Source organism: Plutella xylostella, chromosome 3 (genome assembly GCF_932276165.1).
Source record: "Plutella xylostella chromosome 3, ilPluXylo3.1, whole genome shotgun sequence".
NCBI classification, from domain to species: domain Eukaryota; kingdom Metazoa; phylum Arthropoda; class Insecta; order Lepidoptera; family Plutellidae; genus Plutella; species Plutella xylostella.
In genome coordinates, this window is record NC_063983.1 from 3,974,019 (window position 1) to 3,998,883 (window position 24,865).

Below are 24,865 nucleotides of genomic sequence, written 5' to 3' on the forward strand. Positions count from 1 at the left end.
AATGAATATTATATTCATTAAAAATTATATTTTTTTGATATTCAAAGTATAAATTACAAGTAGCTTTAAAATAAATTCACGTGAATGTAAATTACACTCCATATTATTTACAAACCAAACGCATGCAAATTATAAAAGAAAAGAGTCATATTAAAATGCAATTTAATTCATCAAAATTCAATGAAGATTTTTTTAATACATCCTACGATGATTTATCAACAATGTCCTTCAGAACCGAGAATAGCACACAGGCCAATATATCACCCAACAAAGGTAAATTAAGGTAACTATGTTATAACTGATGTGAGGTGATAAGAGAAACAACCGATAACGTTTAGCTCGTGTATTCGACTGAGGTTTCGCCGCCAGAGGGACGCAGCCGCTCTGTCTTACTTATCACACTACCTACTTATAGATATAACATCCCTCCCACAATAATTAAAAGAACTGCTTATAATTAATCAAATTACGAGTGCGCTTAGGTCGCTGTTGAGGAGCCACATCGGCAGGTTCATCCTCACAGTCAGCCCAGGGCTCGGCGCCCTCGGCGCGCGTTGGCGCGGCGCTAGGCTCACACGCCGCAGCTGGTACAGCTGATGATGATGATGACTCAGGGTCAGCGCTTGCCGGGCGAATAGGCATAGAACTACTACTAACAACAGAAGATGGCATAACAAATGCCGGAATAGGAACTTCCTCACTATTAATAACATCTTTAGAAGTACAATTATTCTTATCATCTAATTCCTCCCCCTTATATTTTAATAATTGGTTTACATGTTTTTTCTCGGTACACTGAAGATCATTGATATAAACTATGTATAATGACGAACCAATTTTACTTTTAATAACACCTTTGGTCCATTGAGACTTTTTGTTTTTATACACTTTTACAAGCACTGTCTCATTCACATTGAAATTGACGTCACGCATTCCGTTATAGTTCTCACATTGTAAGGACTGGTTTAATTTAACATTTTTGTTAAGTGCTGAGTCAGTTGCTGAAGACGATGTACCCTGTGTAATGAGATCTAATCTACATCTCAAGTTATGTCCGAATAATATTTCAGAAGGAGACAGGTTGGTTGTGGAATGTTTGGAATTTCGGTATATTAGTAAAAACTCTTGTAATTTTAAGTTTAAATCCCGTAAGTTGGATCCAGATAAAATAATTGATTTAATTGCTTTTTTTATAATTTTAACGTAGCTTTCAGCTTGGTCGTTGCTTTGAGGATTGTAAGCTGGAGATGTTAAATGTGTAATTCCATTTCGATAACAAAATTCCCTGAATTCCGAGGAGACAAAGGATGTACCGTTATCCGAACAAATTGTATTTATCAGACCAAACCTAGCCATTACCTCGCAAAGCTTTTCAATAACAACTCGCGATCCGAATCCCGTAGAAACGTCAAAACACTCCACCCACTTCGAATAGGCATCTACTATTACTAAAAATGTTTTGTTATTGATCGGCCCAAGAAAATCAAGATGAACGCGGTGCCACGGATGAGGCGGGAACGGCCAGGGGGTGAGCGGGGCGCGCGGGGGCGCGGGGCGCAGCGACGCGCACACGCCGCATGACGACACACATCGCTCAATATCAGCTGACAGCCCGGGCCACCAAAAACGATCTCGTGCTTCGGCTTTCATCTTAGACATACCTAAGTGACCACGATGTAATTCGCATAAAATATCATTTCGCACGGACTGTGGAATTACAAGTTTATGTCCTCTCATAAGACACCCGTCCTCAACAGCAAGTTCATTACGACACTCATAATAGGGCCTCAGAGTTTTATCTAACACTTTAGTAGGCCAGGAACTTGAGACGTATTGCAATACTCGTGAAAGATCAGAATCCAACAACGTAGCACTATGTATTTGTTGAATAGTTAGAAACTGATTACCCTTACATATAAACTGAATGTAGGTTGCATTGTCGCGAACATCTGTGTGAGTGTTGGCATGTTTACCTGCGTATTGAACCTGTTTGCTACTTTCATGGTCAAGGGCTAATGACACCGAGCGACTTAAATAATCAGCTGAATTACGGGCGCTCGGTACATATTCAATTATGTAATTATAGGCAGACAAAAATATAGCATAGCGCTGAAGCCTGTTAGCCGATACTTCGGGAATGCCTCTGTCGGGATTAAAAATCGACAATAATGGCTTATGATCCGTTCTCAGAGTGAAAGGATCCGCACGACCGAATAAGTATTGGTGAAACTTCCTAACGCCAAAGATTATGGCCGTTGCCTCTTTCTGTATCTGACTGTACGTACGCTCAGCTGTAGTTAGTGAACGAGACATGTACGATATAGGTTTCTCCTCACCATGTTCCACCTGCGACAATATAGCGCCTAGACCTGTCGGAGAAGCATCTACAGTGAGGATTAGTTGTGCGTTAGGATTAAAATGAGCTAGCGTAGACTCTGAGGACAACTCACGCTTGATGGTGGCCACAGCTGACTCATGCTCATTGTACCACTGCCACGGTACATTTTTTTCGAGTAATTTAAACAATGGGCTTAAAATCGATGATGCGTTTTTGACAAAATTACGATAATAATTTATCATGCCTAAAAACGACTTGAGCTCGCTTACATTTTCGGGAGTCTTCGCATCTAATATTGCTTTAACCTTCTCAGGTGACTTATGTATACCATGACGGTCTATTATAAATCCCAAATACGAAATAGATTCCTGTAAAAGAGAACACTTCTCTTTTTGTAAGACCAGTCCCGCCGTTTCAAGTCTGTTCATAACTAAGTGCAACCTATCAAGGTGTTGTTTATTATTGATTCCCGTTATCAAAATGTCGTCTTGGAATAATAATACCCCATCTATGTCTGATAATAGGCTTTCCATGGTTCTCTGAAATATGGCTGGTGCGCTAGACAAGCCAAACACTAACCTTGTGTAATTATATAGTCCCTTGTGCGTATTGATGCACGTTAAGGGTTGAGAAGCCTCTGAGAGAATCAGCTGATTATAGGCTGCAGATAAGTCCAGCTTAGAGAACCGCTGTCCACCATGTAGCTTGGAGAACAGCTCTTCAATTCTAGGCAAAGGGAATTTATCAACTAGTAATTGTTTGTTTATCGTGCTGGAATAGTCAGCACATATTCGGATCTTTTTATCCTCTCTTAACACGGGTACTATAGGGCTAGCGTATTCAGAAAACTGTACCGGGACCAGCACTCCTAGATCCACTAACCGCCTCAGTTCACTCTCGACCAGCTCCCGCAGAGCAAAGGGAACAGGTCGGGACTTACGAAATATTGGTTTCGCGTCGGGCTTTAGATTTAAATTTATAACAATGTCCTTACAACACCCTAGCTTACCTGAAAACAATTGCGGATATTGCGTCGCGAGTTGATCTAACAAATCGGTATTATAATTTACAGTAGAAATTTGTAAGCTAAATTTTGCCAAAAAATCTCTTCCTAGCAAGGGTGGGCCACCATCACGCACGATAAAAACATCAATGTCACGGGTTTTACTCTAATACCCCATCCACACGCTCGGCGAACAATGGCAAACAGCAAACAGCAAACAGCAAACACTGACGTGTGGATGGGTGTTTGTCGTTGTTTGCCTGTTTGTGTTTGTGTTCGCCAGTGTTCGGCATCGGTGTCGGTTTTTCTTGCCAGATCAAAGGATGTTCGGCAAACAGTTCGCTACGTATCTACACGTCTGGCAGCGGTCAGTATGCGCGCTAGCATTGCGGGAGGCGGACGTATCAACTTGCTACACTTGTAGGGATATATTTTTTTTTTAATGTATGTTCACCGATTACTCCGCCGTTTATAAACCGATTTTGAAGATTCTTTTTTTGTTGTATTGGGTTGAGCTCCCAGGTGGTCCCATTTTTTTTCAGAATTTTATCTCACCCCTAAGGGTGGGTAAAGGGGTAAAAACAGGGTATGAATTTACATTTTGGACAGATATTAACCGATTCTAATGAAATTAAGAACATAAATACAGGGTGTTGCAAAATTGGTATACTAAGCCGAAACCTACATGTGCAGCATGGTACCTATATCTAAGCCCGAAACTAAAATCAGAATTTGGAAATTCGCGAAAAAAAAAATTTCTTTTCCATAGTAAAAAGTCACGTGACCAACAAAGTTTCTATGGAAAATGAAAAAAATTTTTCGCGAATTTTTAAATTCTGATTTCAGTTTCAGGCTTAGATATACCATGCTGCACATGTAGGTTTCGGCTTAGTATACCCTTTTTGCAACACCCTGTATAGTTCTTATAACAAAAAAATATGATGGTGACCTTGAGCTGATCTGATGATGGAAACGGAAGGCAGTCAAGGGAACTCCTCAACGGTATATAGCAACTACCTCGTGTTTAGGCTTGAATGATTCGTATTGATTAGTAGGACTTTTTGGTATCATTTGCATCTTACTTTTGATTAAAAATTATTGCAAATAAACTAAAAACTATAAAATAAAATAATAATTAAAAAGAAGAAGTCAGTTTTTAATTTTTTTTTAAATTATTATTATTATCCCACCATCGTCATTGCTTTCTTCTTATTTTTCTTTTTTCTTTCTCTTGCTTTACTTTATATAATAAAAATATGTCAACCCGAAAGTAATAGCTCGTCGTCCGCCGTGTTTGCCGGTTCGGAATGTTATGAGCGTTCGCCGAGCATGTGGATGGCTGTTTGTGTTCGGTGATTGTGGTTGGTGTTTGCGACTTTGTTTGCTGTTTGCCGTGTTTGTGACAAACAGCAAGCGTATGGATGGGGCTTTATATGTAAATGGCAATGTTATTAATCCTAGTGTAACAATATTACTACCATTGTAACTTTGTAAATAAATATTGCTCGGTTTAAGTTGTAAGTGGCCGAAATGTGAATTATATACCTGTTCAGATAAAACCGTTACAGCCGAGCCTGTATCAATCTCGAAACTTAAATTGATTCCATTAACCAACACTGACTCCTTCATAGGTTCTCCTTTACAAGTACGTATGTTATAAATAATTCTCTTACCATCGTCCTCGTTACAACTGGCCGAGCACTCAACAAAATGTTGCCGCACTAGGTTTTTCCCTGTGCACACCCTACGAAGGTGACCCTTAACACCGCACTTTTTACACTTATAACGCGTAAACTTGCATGTAGGAAGCTGATGGCCCTCATAGCCACATGCTGAACAGGTGACAGGGCCTGCCGAGCCGCCACCGCCGTCGCGCGCGGCCTGGGTGCTACCCGGCGCGCGCGCGGCCGCCGTCCTCGGCGCCGCCGCCATCTTGAACACGTGCAGAGGATCTGGAGGCGCCGCCCCTGGAGCCGTCTGCCGCGAGCCCTCGCGCGCACACCTCACGCCTTCAGCCATCGCCAACGCCTTGCTCAGCGTCAGCTCCTCCATCTCCAGCGTGAACAGTTTATCGCGCTCTGGACCAGGTGCCAAGCCCAGTACGAAGCGGTCTCGTATGGCGTCCTCGAACACAGCCTCTCCAAAGGCACAATGAGTCGCTAAGCCACGTACACGCGCCGCCCATTCTGCTAAGGATTCACCCGATGACTGCGTTGCCCCGTGGAATTTTGATCGCTCTGCGAAGCCACACTTCTTCGGTTGAAAGTGGCTATCAAGCAAAGCAATAACACTTGTATATGTAAGTGTTCCAACTTCCTTAGGCAAAGCTAAATCACGGAGAAGTCTGTAGGTTTGCTCCGCCAAACTACTTAGCAAGATGGCGCGTCGCTTATTGCCGGTCTTTTCCTCCAACTCAACATCGTTAGCTAAAAACCACTGTTCTAGCCTATCTTTATAAATTATCCAATCGTGCACTTCATGGTTAAACACAGTTAATGTTCCAACTGATATTTTAGCCATTTTTAACGTTTATTTTGGACCTCGCCGCCACTTGTTATAACTGATGTGAGGGGTTCTACCTTTTTTGGCATAAGATTTTTTTGCCTAATCTCGTATTGCATAGTAACGTTTGGTCAAAGTCTCGTTACGCCGAAAATCGTATGGCATAAATCTCGTTTAGTAAAAAGTTATTTCGCATAACATTGTTTAGCCTAATAATGGTATGGCCAAATCTTGAATAGCCTAATAATGCTATGGCATAGGTTTATACAAAGTAATAATATTCGTTTGGCGTTAACTTTGACGGAGCGTCTCCCTACATAGCGCAAACTGGTGCCTTGTTTGTTTCCGCTGTTTGGAAAACGCTCCGCTCCGCTTCGCTGCGCTCCGCTTTGGTTTTGATGAACATGTGCACCTAACACGCTCCTCCTCGCTTTGCTCGTCGTCGCACCTATTTTTAGGTTTCGATCTCATGGGGTTTGTAATAATTATATTGGTCGTTAACTTTCGATTTTTTGATCATACAATAGGGTGGATTTCAACAAGTCCTAAAAAATCTTCATTTCCGTGGACTTTTTTATCTTTAGGTTTTTTATATTGAAAAAGCGCTTTTATTAAAGTTTTTGTTAATGTTAGTGTTCTTACTTAATGGCTAGCAGATAAGTTAAAAACTTAACGAGATACAGATGATCAAAAATTTCGTGCCACGGCGATGACACATGCGTTCACGGCAATGAAATAAGCGTCCACGGCAATGAAAAAAACATCCACGGCAATGAAACTAACGTCCACGGCAATGAAAGAACTGTGCTATGGATATGAAGGAATCAATCCACTGCAATAAAAAAAATCTGTGAGGGAAATGCAAACTTAGACAGATTATGTATGGTAGAAATATTTGGATAGATATTGGAACGAAAGAAAGAACGACATTATGTATAAAATAATAAAGAATGTAGTATGGACTTCTTTAAGTAGTATTATGGGGTTCGTATTGCGGCTTATAAAAAGATTTTTTTAATTTCACATTAATATCGTTCACAACATATAATTAACCTTACCTATTATAACATCTATATTTTCATAAAGTATAGAATAGAATAGAATAGAATAGAATATTGCTTTATTGAACACCACATAAATCAGACATACAAAAAAAAACATACTTATAGACTAGAACTAATGTACAATAGGCGGCCTTATCGCTGAGGTATAATATTATACATGTTGCCAGTGATGACCTACGGTGCCGAGACGTGGTCTTTAGGCCTCTTAAATAGGCTCGGAGTCACCCAGCGAGCTATGGAAAGGGCTATGCTCAGCGTATCCAAAGAAGAACCAAAGTAACCGATATGGCCTATCGAGTCAGTAATCTGAAATGGCAGTGGGCCGGACACATTGCTCGAAGGACTGATGGTCGGTGGAGCAGAAGAATCCTCGAGTGGAGACCACGTACCGGCAAGCGCAGCGTTGGGCGGCCCCCCGCGAGATGGACGGACGATATAGTCAAGTCCGCGGGGAAGCACTGGATGCGGGCTGCCTCCAATCGGACAAGGTGGAAATCATTGGGGGTGGCCTATGTTCAGTAGTGGACGTCCTATGGCTGAGATGATGATGATGATGATTATAATATTATACAGTATACGAACAGTAAATTTTATGTAAAGTTCATAAAATATTATTATGATATGACATGATCTGTGCTGAATTACATATCACCGAACAAACCACCAAAAGCAAAAAAACCTAAAGAAAGGTGCAGTTAGGTGCACATGTTCGTCAACAGCGAAGTGGGGCGCAGCATGTGCACTTAACCGCTCCTCCTCACTTTCCTCGTCATCGCACCTATCTTAAGGTTTTGGTGCTAGGGGTTTTGATGGTGTTGTGTAATTTTACACAGATTACGTGATATGATAGAATATTTTATGAGCTCTTTGCTAAATAAAAGTATATTTTAATTGATATAATAATATGAAATGTATTTTATCATCATCAGCCTATAATCATCCACTGCTGGACATAGGTCTCTCCCAAGGAGCGCCACAACACTCGGTCTTCGGCCTTCCTAATCCAGCTACTACCGGCTACCTACTTAAGCTTGCACATTTTGACAGTAGCCTTAGTCCTGTGACGGATAACCTCTTGTCTGATACGATCCATTAGAGAAACCCCAATCGTAGCTCTCTCCATATCACGCTGAGTGACTTTAAATTGGTGGACCAGTCCCACTGTCAGTGTCTACGTCTCTGCACCATACGTCATTACTGGCAGGGTGCACTGGTTGTCTTCAGGCTCTGACGAATGGCCGAGGAGCATATAAATGTGACAATAATTCCCGAATGCAGCCCAACCCAGTTGAATGCGCTTTTCAGCCTCCTTGTCGAAATTGCTTCTGCCTAGCCGAATAGTCTGCTTGAGGTAGACATAATTATATACTAACGATCACCGGCTCCCATTTTATGTGCACATTCTACATGACTTTCGTCTTGCCCAAGTTCATACCGAGGCCTACACGTTGGCAAGCAGCATTTAGGCCACTTAGCATCCAGCTGAGTTCCTGCGGAGATGTATATTCTATGCTATTCTATTATCTGCTGGGGCTGTAAATACCTGGCTCTCTCGAATGGAACCTTTGTGCATATACCCAAGGTCTAAACTGCCTTTTTAATCTTGGACCATTTCCGACCGCGCTAATCCACTGCGGATTCACATATGTAGATGTGCTTAATCTAGATATGCAGATTTCCTCACGATGTTTTCCTTCACCGTAAGAGCGATCGTATACATTGTACTTAAATTCAAAGAACTCATTGGTACATGTCAGCGCCGGGATTTGCACCCGCATCACTGGCATGAGAAGCGGGCGCTTGAGCTAAAACAGATCTTATTTAAACAAAACGTAAATTATAATACTTATTTTGTGATTGTTATTAATAATAAATTATGCATTTAGTTTTTATACATCGCGATACGCGCCCGTTTTATCGAACTGCAAAAAGAGGTAATTTGACAAGTCCTGTAGGTAATTTCAGTGATCGGTATTACTTGTATTACAAAAGATGGTAAATATATTTTTATTTGCCTAATCATACATACCATGGCGATGAAAACATATGTCACGGAAATGAATAACGTGGCCACGGAAATTAATAACCAAGCCACGGCAATGAATACACATTATTTTACAAGACATGGCGATGAAATTTTTTTCATTGCCGTGACTTTTTTTTCATTGCCATAGCAAATTTTGGCCACGGAAACCATGGAAATGAAAGCATGGCGATGAAAATCAAGCCATTAAATATAAATAACAAAAAAAGTACTAACTATTCGAAGAAACAAACACTTTATAAGATGAATATTTTTAAAATGCTTGCTTTTGAATGCTTACTCAAGAAGACAAACATAATTTTATAGAAGTTATATCTATCCACGGCGATGAAAGAAAAAATGTCCAGTGACCAAAAACAAATATAACTTTCACTATAGCGCGAAAACGTGGGCACCTGTGTTCCTCTTTCCACGTCGAGTAGTTAGGCAAAACTTGTAAAAAACGATTAGTGCACCAAGGGGGGGACCCAAGTTCATAGATAAAAGAATATCCTTGATCATGTTTAGGTCACGGCGATGAGATGTAGTTCTGGGACACATGTATTTTCACTTACCGTTCGTTATATTCTATATTTATTTTAATAAATGTATTTCGTGACAATACTTTAACTATTAATGTATCAAATGAAACTAAGTTTAAATCTAAACACTCAATATTTTTTCATCAATGAAGAATAATACAAAACGAGATGACCTGGGGACAATCACGGCAATGAAAGATTTGGAGGTTTAATATTTTTTTGTAAAGTATCCATTAATCCTATTGATAAAATATTCAGTGCTTCATATAGATTACTATTCCACATAACCGGAAAAAAATATTAGAAGATTAGAACTTTGTTTTTTAGTACCGATTTCATTGATGCCACGCAAATTTTGGCCGCGGGAAATTCACCCAATATCGTGATTTTTGGGATGTAGGAGAAAAATACCACAACTTGTACATTTACTACATACTTAATATATTATTTATTAAGATAACATTAGGAAAAACAAGATTATACATAGGTATTGACGAACATAAATTTGAGCAAACGAAACTTAGGTGTTAAAAGATTGTGCCTAAAGAGTTTTAGACGAAACGAGCCTTATGCCACATAAGTCTTGGCAAAGTGATGGTTCGGCCAAAAAAGTTTAGACCATACGAGTTATGCGAAATGAGTTTTGGTCAATAAAGATTATGCCAGATGAGCGGAACCCGATGTGAGGTGATAAGAGAAACAACCGATAACGTTTAGCTCGTGTATTCGACTGAGGTTTCGCCGCCAGAGGGACGCAGCCGCTCTGTCTTACTTATCACACTACCTACTTATAGATATAACACTATTACATAAGCGTTTAATTTTAAATGAATAACTTATTAGTCAATGTAATAAGTTGTACTTAGCACCTAGTTGTATGTAGCACTCAATGATGGGACTAAATAGGTATATTTGTTCTCTTCGAGTGGGCAATAAAGAGTTGATCATCTTATCTTTATACTTACTATAAAACACCTACATACAGTTATAGTTAATAGATAAGAATATTAACCATTCAAAATAGATCTAAATTTTATTCTCATTTACAGGAAGGTGCATTCCCAATTACATGAAAGGATTAAGACACATAGAGCCGAGACCTAAACAAAAATCAATACATGGTAAGTACAAATTCATAGTACATCCTATTATTTATTTTACTTTAATAATGTAAATTTAATTGCTTTCACAGTACAGTATATGACCTGGAAAAAGTACCATAGGCTAGCAGTCGTGTATGCATTTTTGGATCAACTCGAAAAAGAATATCCCGCTATCTGCACCGTTGTTGTTATAGGAAAGTCGGTCCACGGGAGAGATATTAAGGTGAGCAAAGCCTAAGTAAATACAGTAGGTCTCCTACAGATAGCATGGACATGATGTTACAAAGTTTATTATGTTTCCCGGTAGTCATATAGAATAGAATACTCTTTATTTTGCACCATTAAAGTAAACATTACAATTTCACAACTTATAATTATATAAAATAGTATAAAAGGCGGTCTTATTGCTTAAAGTTTAAAGCAATCTCTACCAGACAACCTTTGGATGGAAGATGGATATTTAAGTTTCAATATACATGGATTACCGAGTCAGAATAGCGTCATTCGCTGACTGCTAGAGTACATAAAGTATAATAATGTGCAGTTACGTTTCTCGAGAGGCTCATTTTTAACCGACTTCGAAAAAGGAGGAGGTTCTCAATTCGTCTGTATGTATGTTTTTTTTTTTTTTTTATGTATGTTCATCGATTACTCAGCCATTTATGGACCGATTTTGAAAATTCTTTTTTTGATGTATTGGGTTGAGCTCAGGGGTGGTCCCATTTTTTTTTCAGAATTTTATTCCACCCCCAAGGGTGGGTAAAGGGGTAAAAACAGGGGTATAAATTTCCATTTTGGGCACTTATCAACCGATTCTTATGAAATTTATAACGTAAATATTGTTATTATAACAAAAAGATATGATGGTGACCTTGAGCTGATCTGATGATGGAAACGGAAGGCAGTCAAGGGAACTCCTCAACGGTATATAGCAACTACCTCGTGTTTGGGCTCGAATGATTCGTATTAACGAGTAGGACATATTGGTATCATTTGCATCTTACTTTTGATTGATAATTATTGCAAATAAACTAAAAATAACAAAATAAAATAATAATTTAAAAAAAATTAAAAACCGACTTCAAAAAACCACTAAAACGTAAGAAATAATTTAAGGTTTAGACCAATCCTAGGTCACAGTATAAATATACCTAAGCAGGTACTGTTCTTTTTTGAAGTTGGTGCCATATTTCTTCAGATTAACTGCTTTGTCACTGCACCAACATCAAAAAAGAACAGTACCTGCTTAGGTATATTTATACTGTGACCTAGGATTGGTCTAAACCTTAAATTATTTCTTACGTTTTAGTGGTTTTTTGAAGTCGGTTTTTAATTTTTTTTAAATTATGTGCATACCAAGTTGAAGTACAGAACTTTAATACGAGTAATATTTATGTGAAAATTTCAGATGCTGAAGATATCTAACACTGATGCTACGAACAGCGGAGTATGGCTGGACGGGTGCATACACGCGCGGGAGTGGATCACGACATCGGTGGTCACGTACATAGCCAACTGCCTGGTGACACAGTTCCACTGCTTACCGAAATATATCACCAATAAAGACTGGTGAGATTCGTGCTGTCGACAAAGCGACATAGATGCTCCATTGCTGAGCTGCGTGTTCCCGAATTGCGTTGTTTTCCATATACTATAATTATTTTTTATGACACAACCCTGAAAAATATGTGGAAAACACGCACTGCAGCAATGGGGCCTAGCCCTAAGTCAGAGCAACGCTATTGTTTGTACTGTTTGCAAAATAAATTCGATCGAACTTCAACCCCTTTGCTGATTATTTAACTTATGTCTCAAACTGATAAGTAGGTAATAGAGTATTGTAGCGCTTCGAAAGAGACGTATAGTCGTTTGCAATAGAATCCAACAATCATGTAAACAAATATGGCGGACTGACATTGACAGCGTATTGTTTATGCCCATAGTGATGTCATAGTGTTCTAATTAGATTAAATATATAAGCCATAGACTATAAAATAAAACTGATTATATATAAAAAAAGTGTTTATTAAAACAAATTTAAATCTTCGTCTTCGTCATCATCACTATCAGAAGTGTCGCCGGTGACCGTAATTATAAATGGAACCACTGTGTCATCGCTTGCCGTGTCTAAAATGCCGTCGAGCTTTTTCATTTCTTCCTCTTCCTTTTTTCGTTTTGGTTAATTATATTAAGCTCTTGAAAAAAATATATTATTGTATTCAAATAATATTAAATTAAAATAATTTATTAAATTAAAAATAAAAGATAACTTCAGATTACGAACAACACTAACTTTTCAATGACTTATAGAGTTCGATGAGTAAAAAACTAAGATGACAGCTTGTCAAATATTTCGAAATTTTTACGTTGCAAATGTTTTAACAAATTTAACTTATAAATACAAGTTATATCGTGTTGAAGATAATGTGAAAACAATGGTGCGTTCGTTGAAATCAGACTATGTTCATGATTGATCGTCAAATGTATGTGATTACGGAGTAATCGTGACAATTTGGTTTGTTTACATGATTGTTGGATTCTATTGCAAACCACTATAGAGATTATTATTGATTACCTACAGATTTTTTTTCAAATCATTTTTTGTTCTAGGCACATAGTACCAGTTCTCAACCCAGATGGTTACGTATACACCCATACGAAAGACAGACTCTGGAGGAAAAACAGATCAAAGTTTAAAGGCGGCATTGGTGTTGACCTAAACAGAAATTTCAGGTAAGGAGAAATACATTTTAGATATTAATTTTTATACAATTTAGTGCTCTCTTTCCTTAATATGTTCCTGTGAATCTTTTAATTGTCGTATTATTGGAGCACGCATTATGCTGTGTTATTTACCAAAACATATTATTATGATCAATTTATCATCACCACCTTTCAGCTATGGTTGGGGTAACAACGGAGATGAGGGCTCTTCAGATGATCCTTCTAGTAATTTCTACAGAGGACCTGAACCATTTTCAGAACCAGAAAGCGCTTCAGTCAGGGTAAGTTTGTACCATAACTATCTACATAACATCGAAGACATAATTATGAAATTCAGTCAGATTAGGACATGGCCGAGGTTGTAGATAGAATCTTACGGTCTTATTCATAAAAAGTTACGGGAGACCTATAGGCCTGCTATAAGCAAATGTCAAAAAAACTTTATTCATAAACGATCAATAGCGCTAAAGAACTCTCCAACTGATTCGTAAAACCTTGATATGCTAAAGTTGGCTGGACCCTACTATACACCTTCCGTAAGCCTCCTCTTGTACAAAAACATGGCGGCCGGTCAACAGCTGTTCTGCTTTATTGACGATTTGACATTTGTTGTGAGTTAATATTTGCTGAAAATAAGTTGCCATGGTAACGTAAAAATTTAATTATTTTTTTTGTGGGTTTTGGCTTGGCCAACTGCGCCTTTAAGCCAACGTAAACTTTTTTAAGTGCCGCGCCGTGGCTAACATAGATAATAGACGCATTTTTCCTGAAATAAAAATGACATATTATGTATCTAGCCTATCTGAAACCTAGTTAAACATTGTGAGATATGGCGTTTCGACTTTCTCCGTGTTCGGCATCATAAGGGTCACAGTGACAGTTAAATAAAGTCCATTTTTCTCTCCACCTTTAATTTGCAAGGTGCGGGTGCCTATATAAATAGAGTGAGTCGCCCGCGCGCCTCAGTTGTAATATCACCATGCAGAAATGACTAGGTTTCAGATAAGCTAGATACATAATATGTCATTTTTATTTCAGGAAAAATGCGTCTATTATGTAGTCTGAGCCTATCTGAAACCTAGTTAAACATTGTGAGATGTGTTTATTATCGCATGGTGGAGAGAAAACCAACTGTGACCCATAAGCTACTGATGAGTATATCAGTAGATAAATATTTGAATCTATAAATTTATAATGCATAGATTTCTAGGTAATAGGTATACTAAAAAGAAAGGTATAAGTATACATAAGACTTAAGTACTTCCTTATTATTCCTGACTTGTCAGAAAGTTATGGAAGGTATGTACTATGTACCTATACATATAGGTAGGTATTTATACATATGGATACACACAGTGCCTCTTCGAAAGCAATACTTATAAGTAATTATTGATCAAAATCTTGTTATTGTCAAGGCAATATTTTTAACATACACTAGCCGAATGGATGGCAGGCGCGGATCCACCCATATGGGCAAGATGGGCATGCCCATCACCTAAATGACCTGCCATATCACACCACCGGATTTCAATATAATAATTTCGTTATGTTATCACTTTTGTATGGCTGATTTTTATAATTATATTGGTGGTGATGATTTCGGGTTACCTATGGTGAATCATTTTTTTCCAGCCCTCCGGATAGTTGTTAAAGAATTCAAAAACCATAAAATTTTCGGTCAGTCTGAGTTTTGGCTTACAGCAAAGTCTCTATTTACTTACGTATACAACGAAACTAGTTTAATCTTTATAAGCCAAATACACTCACGGGCAATGAAAAGTTCCACTCAATTTTCATTTCATTCACTCAGAAAATGTCGCAAAAATTTTTAAAAAAAATATCAGCGCTCAGTAAAAAATATTTTGCTGAGGCATGTAAAGTTGAGCTGAATACCTTTTTCTGTACCAGTTTGTTGTTTATTTACTTGGAAGTTATGTAATTAGTGTTAAGTTTTTGGTATGGAAATAATTACTTTACTTTAATTTAAAATTTGAACAAAATATTACCGTTTTTAGTTGGTAATATCGGATGATCTGTTAATTGTACTTTAATATTGCAGAAGTCGTCATTACGCTAGCATTTTCCGTTCAGGCGTAATTTGGTGCTTTTCTCAGTGGATTCGTTCATTGCCCGTGAGCTATGATGTAAATATTATGAAAAACGTGAATATTTTTATCAAATTCTAAAATGTAAATGGTGTCGACATTTTATAAGTGTACATTTTTCATTGCTCGTGAGTGTGAATATCTAACAAAATGATACGACTTATGTGTAATATATGAGTACCTAACTTTTGATAGTGTTTTTGGGATTTAGCTGTTTAAGTACGTATGGGTATATATATGATTCTTCACACAGTATAATTCAAATTTTCTGCCTTTTAAATAATCGTGCGCTGAGTTATGGCTAAAAAACAAGCATTTCAAAAATATTTTTTGGTTTTATCTAAAATAGCCATAGTAGGTACTCGTAGAAAGGCATAAGAAAGCTATCCTTCGGGGTTCCCCTCACCTGGCCTAATCTTTATTGTCCTAAACTCATTTCGCATAACTCGTAAGGTCTAAACTTTTTTGGTAGAATCATCACTTTGCCAAGTCTTATGTGGCATAAGACTCGTTTGGTCTAAAACTCTTTTGGCACAAACTTGAAACACCTAAGTCTCGTTTGCTCTAATTGTTCGTATTGGGATAATCTTGTTTCTCCTAATATTATCTTTACAAATACTATATTAAGTATGTATTAAATGTACAAATTGTGGTATTTTTCTCCTACATCCCGAAAATCACGATATTAAATGATCAAAATATCGAAAGTGAATGACCATTTTAATTATTACAAACGCCATTAAACCCCATGGGATCGAAACCTAAAGATAGGTGCGACGACGAGCAAAGCGAGGAGGAGCGTGTTAGGTGCACATTTTCGCCAAAAGCAAAGCGGAGCGCAGCGAAGCGGAGCGGAGCGTTTCCCACTTAGCGGTCACAATACAAGGCACCAGTTTGCGCTATGTAGGGAGACGCTCCATCAAAGTTAAAGCCAATCGAATATTATTACTTTATATAACCTATGCCATAGCATTATTAGGCTATTCAAGATTTGGCTATTCCATTATTAGGCTAAACAAGATTATGCGAAATAACTTTTTACTAAAAGAGATTTATGCCATACGATTTTCGGCGAAACGAGATTTTGACCAAACGTTACTATGCAATACGAGATTGGGCAAATAAATCTTAGGCCAAAAAAGGTAGAACCTATCCTTCGTTATATGGCTATTAAAAAAAAGTAAATAAAGGACAGTGTATCAGTTAACTAGGTACATTCTCTAGGTTTTCTCGTGAAAGATTAACAAACATCCTTCGAAACTTATAAACTTCTACCTTTATAATACATATTTTGGTCCAAATTGAGGAAATCTGAAACATTGTTTTGTCAAAAAAGGCTTAATTTTAAACTAGCTTTCAACCACGGTTATATGCTCGCGTCAAATTCAGGGTCAAGGGAAGGTATTTTAAGGATATCTTAAGATCATTAACGGCATTATGCCAATCCATTGAGTTACAGGATTCCGTTAGCGACTTCGTCCTCGTAGACTCTGGCTTCCCAGTAAGAATAAAATAATCAAATTTAGATAATATCATCCTCTATTTTATCCCTTTAGAGGTGGAATTTCCAAAAATCCTTTCTTAGTGAATGCCTACACAGTATAGGGTATAAGGTATCTAAATTTTAAGTCATGAAAGTTAAGAATTTTATATTCCTTATTTTTAACCCATAAGGGGTATAATTTAAAAAAATGAATTCTTATTGGATACCGACACTGTGTCAGGTATCTATAATTTCTTATCTTCTAATTTCAAGTCTCTAGGTTCAACGGTTCACCCAGTTAGTGGAATTTTTTCCCACGTCTTCAGCCCCATTTTCATCCTTATGGGCCTAAACCCAAAATTTGAAGATTCTAATTTTAAAACTAAGGGACTTTCATATAAACTTTCATCCACGTTTTTACCCCTTAAGACAATTTGGCCTATTAAGATAAAATTAGTCTCAATTAAATGAGAATGTAGTCCTTCAGTTGTATTTATTAACTTTTGCCGTTTGGTAAAAAAAACATAAAGTTTTATTTTCTGTTTTGAATTAAGTATTAAACCATGGTTGAACAAGAGGGCTTTTGAGGAGCAAAGAAATCATTTAGCATATAACCAATCACTACCAACATACAAAAAAATCTGCTAACAGTACCTCAAGGCGAGGCAAAACCACCTCTTTTTGACTTGCCCATCACCTATTTTAAGGTCTGGATCCGCGCCTGTTAAAAGCTGTAAAGTGTAGAATATCGATCCAGGCCGCTGGGGCTCAGGTCAGCACATGCTGACTAGGGTATGTAATTCTGGACTCACCTCAGAAATGCAGCAGCCGACCCTGGAGCCTCGAGGACCTGCTCAGTCAGCCCCGTACGACGACACGGCCTGCAACACCTGGCGTGGCATCTAGTCCTTGGAACGAGGAGTGGTGCTTGAAGGGAAGATAATTTTACTAAATATCTCAGCCTCATCAGCGACTGGAAAAGATTAGATGAAGGCTGTGACACTGGCGGATAACTTAGTATTCAGTTTTTCAAAACATGATGCAGGTAACTATATTCATATTCTAGATTGAAAAGTAACACACAGTCTAATTTTGTATTCTAACTAACTCGGCGGTTAACGAGTTCCTGTGCAGTCCTACTAGGAAGGAAAGTTATTTTATAAGCCTCTGCACCGATTTTGTGGGCTACTATCATTCTGTATCATCATGTGTGAATATTATGAGCTCTGGCAGCATTCCTTGGTAGATGACATTAATTAATAAAGATTGATTAACACAACAATAACAATCATAATAGTTGATAAATGAAACCCGGCTAACATGTCTTAACTGGGTAAGTAAATGATCAGTCATGCCACCAGGATAAGTAAAATGTTCAGTACTTCATATGAAAAACATTAACAAGGTCACCTTTAGGTATGTTCGTCAACACTAAGGGCAGGTCTCGGCCAAAACCTTAAGGCTTCGCCTTGTTGCAACTTCAAAGGTACGTAGGTAGGTACCTACTTACATTGTTGTAGGTTCGATTTTGAAACCATTAAGTCAACCTAGATAAAACAAAATAAAATAGCTCGATTAAATAAAGATGGTACGTAAAGATGTTAGTTGTACGATCAGACTTGATGCAAGCCAACATAGTCTATGTCTCTAATCTGTGGAAGCAACAATCATGGTGGCGGGAACATGGACAGTTGGACGAGCCACCTCGAGCCTGACTTATCAATCAGAACTGACAGTTCACCAACAGCAGATAGCCTGCGGCTATCTATAGGTAAACTTAGGTAGTTAGCTATACCCAAGAAAAAGTCCTTGGACATCGATATGACAGTGGAACGGCGAATAACTGTGACACTCTTTAAAACAAAAAGGCTTGTTGTTGTTGTCCAGCTAAGGAAGGTTACCTACTTCAGCGACCTGGTATTGCATTCTGAAAGAACTGCGAAGAGTTAATATTATGACTAATAATTATTACTTATTTAGAAAGTTTTCCGCAAACTCTAATAAATCAAGCAGCTACCACACGTCACCGCTGCCCGGTTATAACTCTGTACTAGCTTAGAAGATATATATAAGTACCAGTTCTAGCCTTCAGCTAGAGGCCAGAGAGCTCCTAAATGAGATGCGAGTATGAGCATGACACAAGTATTTTTTTACTTGGTAAGTAACTAGTTAGGTACGTAACTAACTGAAAGATCCATAAAACAGATTACTCAAAATGGAATTGTGAAAACGGCACGTCTGCATCTTAACCAGTCAGTCTAAGTAGTTTCAGCAGATACAGTGTTGAAAAATAGTTATGAAACGTTTGCGCCAGAATCGAATTAAAAATACATTTTCATTAGAGAAGTCGTTTAGGCATGAATAGGTACTTTCACCCTTTGAATTGTGCTCCAAATGATGACCTTCGAAATTCATAGAAATTTAATGACGACTGCCATTGTTTATTATCTAGCCCAGTAAATTGTGTTGGGCTACGGCTACACGTGATGTGATACACAGTACACAGTAGGTATATGCATGTTCCCAGAATAGTGAGTTATAATTTTACCAAAAGGTAGTCGTCTCGTGCAAGAGCACCGTTACTCGATTTATTCGATACACAACTAGTAAACAGCTGCTGCGTAGGAGGTTCACGCATTTTTCAACAAAGAGCTCGGACACACACTCACAATCCACTGAGACATAAGGAAGACAGCTTATATGGTCACTCAGAAACCGCGATGACACTCTGATCATGATCACCCGACAGTAGGATCATAATAAATTCGGATAAACTGCCTCTGTGGTCTAGTGGTAGAAGCTTCGCTTCATGACCCAGAGGTCCTGGGTTCGATTCCCGGGTGGGACCATCAATTTGTGTTTCTAAATTGTGGTTCTAAGTTTGGTTAGGACATAGAAGGCTGATCACCTGATGTCCGAAACAGTGTAACGATCCATGCTGTCGGATGGGCATGTAAAGCAGTCGGTCCTGCGCCTAGCTCTCTCCAGTCGTGTCGGTCAATCCGTCCCATTGGGTTATGAGAGTGATGGAACAGAGAGTGCTCCTGTGTACTGCGCACACACTTGGGCACTATAATCTACTCCTGCGTAGTTGGCTGATCTCAATTGAGATTGGCCGCCGTGGTCGAAATTCGGCTAGGAGGACATTAATAAATTCGGTAACTTGTGAAGCGGTATGGTATAGCAACAGCGACTTTCACGAAATCAGGAATTAGCTCAGTGCTTTCAGGTTGAACACTCGCCGGTGGGATTCACTTTGCTCACAGCCGAGAAAAGAAAAGACTCAAAGCTGGAATCTGCCGATGTGTCATGACACTTAAGATAGTGTCTGGGGGGTCACTTTATATGACGAAAAACGAACTTTCAGTCCACTGCGGCGCGAGCCGCTCTATCTGTTTGTATGTATTAAACGTGCCGATTGCACGACAGCTCTCGTTCGTTCGTTTCTCATCAGTATAGAGTAACGCTCCTGTACTTACCGTGCGTCACCATTCCCATGAGCAGTCCAATGATCTTTAGGCAGTTTAGAACAAAAGCTGCATTAGACAGTTTCTTCAGCAGAGACATCGAAATAAAAAATTTATTGCACAACTATCCCCAGGAGCAGTCTACGGGTCACTTTGGGCAGTTCAGAAGAAAGCTGCTTTAATAGAATACCCTACCTCAGCGGAGGCATCAAATTGAAGTGCTATAACACTTTTAGAAGCGGTGCACGTTACCCGATTTGTCGTCATCCATGCCGATGCGGCTACGGCGACTGCAGGTGTTTACTCAGGCTTCGTTGGTCTGCCCTTGTATGGCTATCATGACCAACCTTGACAGTAAACGTTCGTCTGCATATGCCAAAATCACTGATGAATAGCGCACGTTACTCGATACCTTCTAAATAAGTCACTCATAATGATGGCTGATGATGATGATGACCGTGCTAGCAATAGTGCAGGCGGTTCCGCTGAGCATAAAATCTCTTCCCAGACAGGGGGCGTTTGGATCTAGCAACCAGAACAGGAGTGCCAGGTGTGCGCAGCGATGCAGGTGGGACAACACAGCCGCCAGGGCAGGAGTACATGGCTGGGTCTATGCAGCGATGCAGGTAGCACAAACCGGTGGTCAGGGCCAGGACCGGGTGTACGCTGCGATGCAGGTGGCACAAAACGGTGGCCAGGGCCAGGACCGGGTGTACAGCCGTCAGGGCAGGAGTGCATGGCTGGGTCTATTCAGCGATGCAGGTACCACAAACCGGTGGCCAGGGCCAGGACCGGGTGTACGCTGCGATGCAGGTGGCACGAGACGGCGGCCAGCGCAGGAGCACAGGGCCGGGTGTATGCTGCGATGTAGGTGGCACGAACCGGTGGCCAGGGCAGGAGCGCAGGGCCGGGTGTACGCTGCGATGCAGGTGCCACGAGACGGCGGCCAGCGCGTGAGCACAGGGCCGGTTGCAGGTTACACGAAACTTCAATTTCACCGAATCGGCCTGCCTACCCTCAGCGGGTAGGTACCGGCGGATCACATTACTCGCCGCACATGCCACAATGTCCCAACATACTGAAACTCGGAGCCACGTGCTTCCTGTAAAAAATCCTATGACGGTCCTGGAAAGCTCCTGTTTGTAAAGCCTTACATAAGCTATAATCAAGTGCATTATTGTAATAGCAAAGTTTTTATCAACTGTTTTCTAAAAATATTAGAAATTGAGGGTAGAAAAATATATTTTTATTATTTTTTCCTGTATAAAATTAACATATGCTTTACTTAAAGCGGTCATTAATGTAAGTATCTAGCTCAAGCGCCACTAGTAGGACCGGAATATGTGATGAATCATCACCACGACTATTGAATCGGACCCTACTGCGTGGGATAAAAACCCCAAGCGCCGGAGCATTATGACCAGTGGCTGAGCTTTTAAAAGCAGTAAATAATAGCATTTTACTCACGGCTTATCAACTCAAACCTTCGTTGCGAAATCCTCAGCAATGGCTGCGTGAGCAGCAGCCGGCAGGCCCCGCGCCGCCTGGTCCGCATCACGCTACAGCTCCCGGCAGCGAGGACTCCGCAAATTCAATATTATATTTTTCCCCGTCGGAGCGAAGCCGACGAGAACCGTGGCTATATTGAGCCATTTTGCCGAAGTGTTCACTTCAAAAATCAAAAACCAACTGAGGCGCGCGGGCGACTCACTCTATTTATATAGGCACCCGCACCTTGCAAATTAAAGGTGGAGAGAAAAATGGACTTTATTTAACTGTCACTGTGACCCTTATGATGCCGAACATGGAGAAAGTCGAAACGCCATATCTCACAATGTTTAACTAGGTTTCAGATAGGCTCAGACTACATACAGTTCCACAAACTTATCTGTTCCGGTGAGAGCGATCTAAATTGATCCATATCTCATTACTTACTAATGAATTATATATTGTTAAGGATTAGATGGGTTTATTAATACCGCAAGGACGAATTACTACTATGGGCAATCTTAAAATCTTATAGAATGAAGAAATATTACACATTTACGTGAGCTGTCACCGGAACAGATAAGTTTGTGGCACTATAATAGAGATTGATAAATGAATGAAAGTTTTCGCTATTTTTGTTTATGGTTTCGTCGGACCGGCAACTTAATAGGGTAAATGTCAAAATGTTTGGTCTGTGAAATCTATTAGATTAGCATCACTATAATTACTGAAGGTTTACGGAACTATTATGAATAGAGATTTTTACGAAACCTCAAATAGGCTTAATGTGTTCCGTAACTATTGAGCTCAGTAAACCTACTTTAAGGTTTTTTTATGAATAAGACCGCTAATCTATAGTCAAAACTATTGAAATTTTCAGGACGCAATATTGGGTTCACACTCTACTTTCAAAGTGTTTTTATCTTTCCATAGCTACTTTGAATGTATAATATTTCCGTGGGGATACAAAGTTGAGCCTTGTCCGGATTATATCAAACTTTTAGAGGGTGGCATCGCGATGTCCAGGGTAAGATAAAAGAGTTCTATGTTATAAAACAGACAAAAACTACACCCACTTCCGGCTTACTGTAACACTTTTGCCTGTAAATACAATGTATCAAGGCAAATACATAATAAGCAAATATGTTTTGGTAAATGAATTTAAATCTATCAGGAAATAATTTCTTTTAGATTGCATTTCATATCTTTTAAATTCTTTATTTCTTAGGAATTAATTGGTACATGGCAGGTTTCGATACCACGGCCTCGCGAATGAGATCCTATCCGTTACGCCAACACGCTCTACTATTACTTAATATACATAACCTAAATGAAAAGCATTTCAACAGGCAATCCACCAGTCCACTGGCAAAACCTACAAGGTCGGGAGCACAAAAGACCTCACCTACTTCGCGTGCGGCACCAGTACTGACTGGAGCTACGGGGTCGCCAACATTCCCTACTGCTACATGGTCGAGCTACGGGGGAGGAAACACAAGTTCAAACTGCCCAGGGAGGAGATACTGGACACCTGCGTGGAGAACTGGCAAGGTGTTTGCAAATTGATGGAGTATGTGGATAAGACAAGCTGATATTTAGTTTGCGGCCTGTAATTTTCTTGTGGAGAGTATTGTTGTGTTACATAGACCAGCAAAGATGCAGTTTTGGCCGCATATTTTAGACTTGTGAGCGTCATTGTGGGGTAATAAAATAGCCTTATTTCAAAAATAAAGTTTATTCACAAAATAATATCACATGATTTTTATTCACCAGCAGTACCACACGGTATCACATAACTGACTTACTTTAAATTAACACAGGTTTGTTTATCAACATGTTCGGCTAAAGCTAGGACTCCACTCAAAATTTCTTTGCAAGTTTCTTCTATCTCGTCGTTTGGCAATAAGAACTTATGTTGCTTGCTTCTCAGCTCGATGAGGTAGGAGAATGGTATGAACGCCGTGCCATAGCTCCAGTCGATACTCGTCCCTTCTGCACGATACATTATATCCTTGAAGGCCCCTACTTTGTACAGTCGCCCTGATGTTTGTTCTATAGCCTGAAATAATAATAATTACCTATAAGAAATTTAATTATGTATTTATACTAAATTTGGGAGGTGCAAAAGAAACGTGGGAATCCCATCAGCCTACTTACTTGACTGATGATGAACAATAACTGGTTGTGGGTAGATAAGAAAGATTGAGGGGAGAGATTTCTGGCGGAACCAACGTGGCCTTATTCGCACTTGTCTGATGATGAAGTCATCACGACCCATCACGTCCCCACTGCTGGGGCACGAGTCTCCATTTCCAATGAAGGATTTTTTAGGCCTAGTCCACCACGTTGTCCTAGTGCGGGTTCATAGACTAGAATATTATGTGCGGGTTGATGGACCCCAACACAAGCAAGCTTGTGCTGAGATAATGTAGTAAATATTCTCAATCTTGCCTATTTCCTATATAGCTGCTGTTGGAGACCTTCGTCCTTAGGCGCTCCGCACGCTGCTAGAGTCAAGGCAGCGGCGTTGAGATAAGCGCTATTTCAGTAAGCGTCTTCCGGCGGGCTCGCATACAGAAAATATAATATAAAACAATAGAGTATAGTGACCTTAGCCATGACGGTGGCCCCCTCCAGCAGAGGCACGTAGTCGGGGCAGGGCTCGTGCGTGGCGCCCCACGGGAACGCGATCGCCTCGCTGAACGCGTGGAACGTCAGGAACAGCTTGAACGGAACTACCGAGTTCAGGATCGTGTCCTAAAGGAGGAAACAGTGATAGATTCGAAAGCGAACGTTACATTAGTTTATATTTTTTCATATAAGGGTTTTTGGAAAATGAAAGGGCTACTGCTGCGTTACAGTAGAAAACAGCTCTTCAACGGACATTCGCTACGGGGGTGAAGTCTGCTCATCGCAGCGGAGGCCCTCTAGGCCTGGGGTGTCACTCTATATGACGAAAAACTAAGTTTCAGAGTGCTGCTGCGTAAGCCACGGCTCTATCTTGTTGTATTAAACGTGCCAAT

At 39.6% G+C, this 24,865-nt stretch overlaps 3 protein-coding genes across 5 annotated transcripts in view; 1 reads left to right on the forward strand and 2 right to left on the reverse strand.

Annotated features, from left to right (window-relative positions):
• LOC105380038 (carboxypeptidase B) lies at positions 1-23,593 on the forward strand. 2 transcript variants are annotated; one of them, XM_011549521.3, is made up of 8 exons: positions 1-273; positions 10,522-10,593; positions 10,665-10,798; positions 11,984-12,144; positions 13,186-13,308; positions 13,475-13,580; positions 22,723-22,869; positions 23,192-23,593. In XM_011549521.3, exons 1-8 carry the CDS (start codon positions 123-125, stop codon positions 23,432-23,434), a joined length of 1,137 nt encoding a protein of 378 aa, XP_011547823.3. In that variant the 5' UTR covers positions 1-122; the 3' UTR covers positions 23,435-23,593. The 2 variants fall into 2 exon arrangements, with proteins under 2 accessions (XP_011547823.3, XP_048479168.1); XM_048623211.1 differs by having other exon boundaries at positions 2-283.
• LOC125489001 lies at positions 329-5,906 on the reverse strand. Its single transcript, XM_048623225.1, has 2 exons — positions 5,015-5,906; positions 329-960 (listed from the first exon to the last, which is right to left on the reverse strand). The coding sequence occupies exons 1-2, from the start codon at positions 5,859-5,861 to the stop codon at positions 947-949; spliced, it is 861 nt and encodes a 286-aa protein (XP_048479182.1). The 5' UTR covers positions 5,862-5,906; the 3' UTR covers positions 329-946.
• The window catches only part of LOC105380039 (carboxypeptidase B), a 5,728-nt gene continuing 4,424 nt past the window's right edge, over positions 23,562-24,865 (reverse strand). For both annotated transcript variants that reach the window (XM_011549523.3, XM_038117311.2), the window contains 2 exons: positions 24,453-24,599; positions 23,562-23,901 (listed from right to left, as the gene is read on the reverse strand). In XM_011549523.3, the coding sequence (XP_011547825.3) occupies positions 23,644-23,901; positions 24,453-24,599 (405 nt within the window). In that variant the 3' untranslated portion in view covers positions 23,562-23,643. The remainder of the gene's footprint in view (positions 23,902-24,452; positions 24,600-24,865) is intronic.

What these genes read in the sequence shown, in the direction of transcription:
- LOC105380038 (XM_011549521.3), top strand. Translation starts at nt 123, where the DNA reads ATGCAAATTATAAAAGAAAAGAGTCATATTAAAATGCAATTTAATTCA. An exon ending in CAATATATCACCCAACAAAG is followed by an intron (nt 274 to 10,521) that starts GTAAATTAAGGT and finishes TCTCATTTACAG; the next exon opens with GAAGGTGCATTCCCAATTAC. An exon ending in TATATCACCAATAAAGACTG is followed by an intron (nt 12,145 to 13,185) that starts GTGAGATTCGTG and finishes TTTTTGTTCTAG; the next exon opens with GCACATAGTACCAGTTCTCA.
- LOC125489001 (XM_048623225.1), bottom strand. Translation starts at nt 5,861, where the DNA reads ATGGCTAAAATATCAGTTGGAACATTAACTGTGTTTAACCATGAAGTG.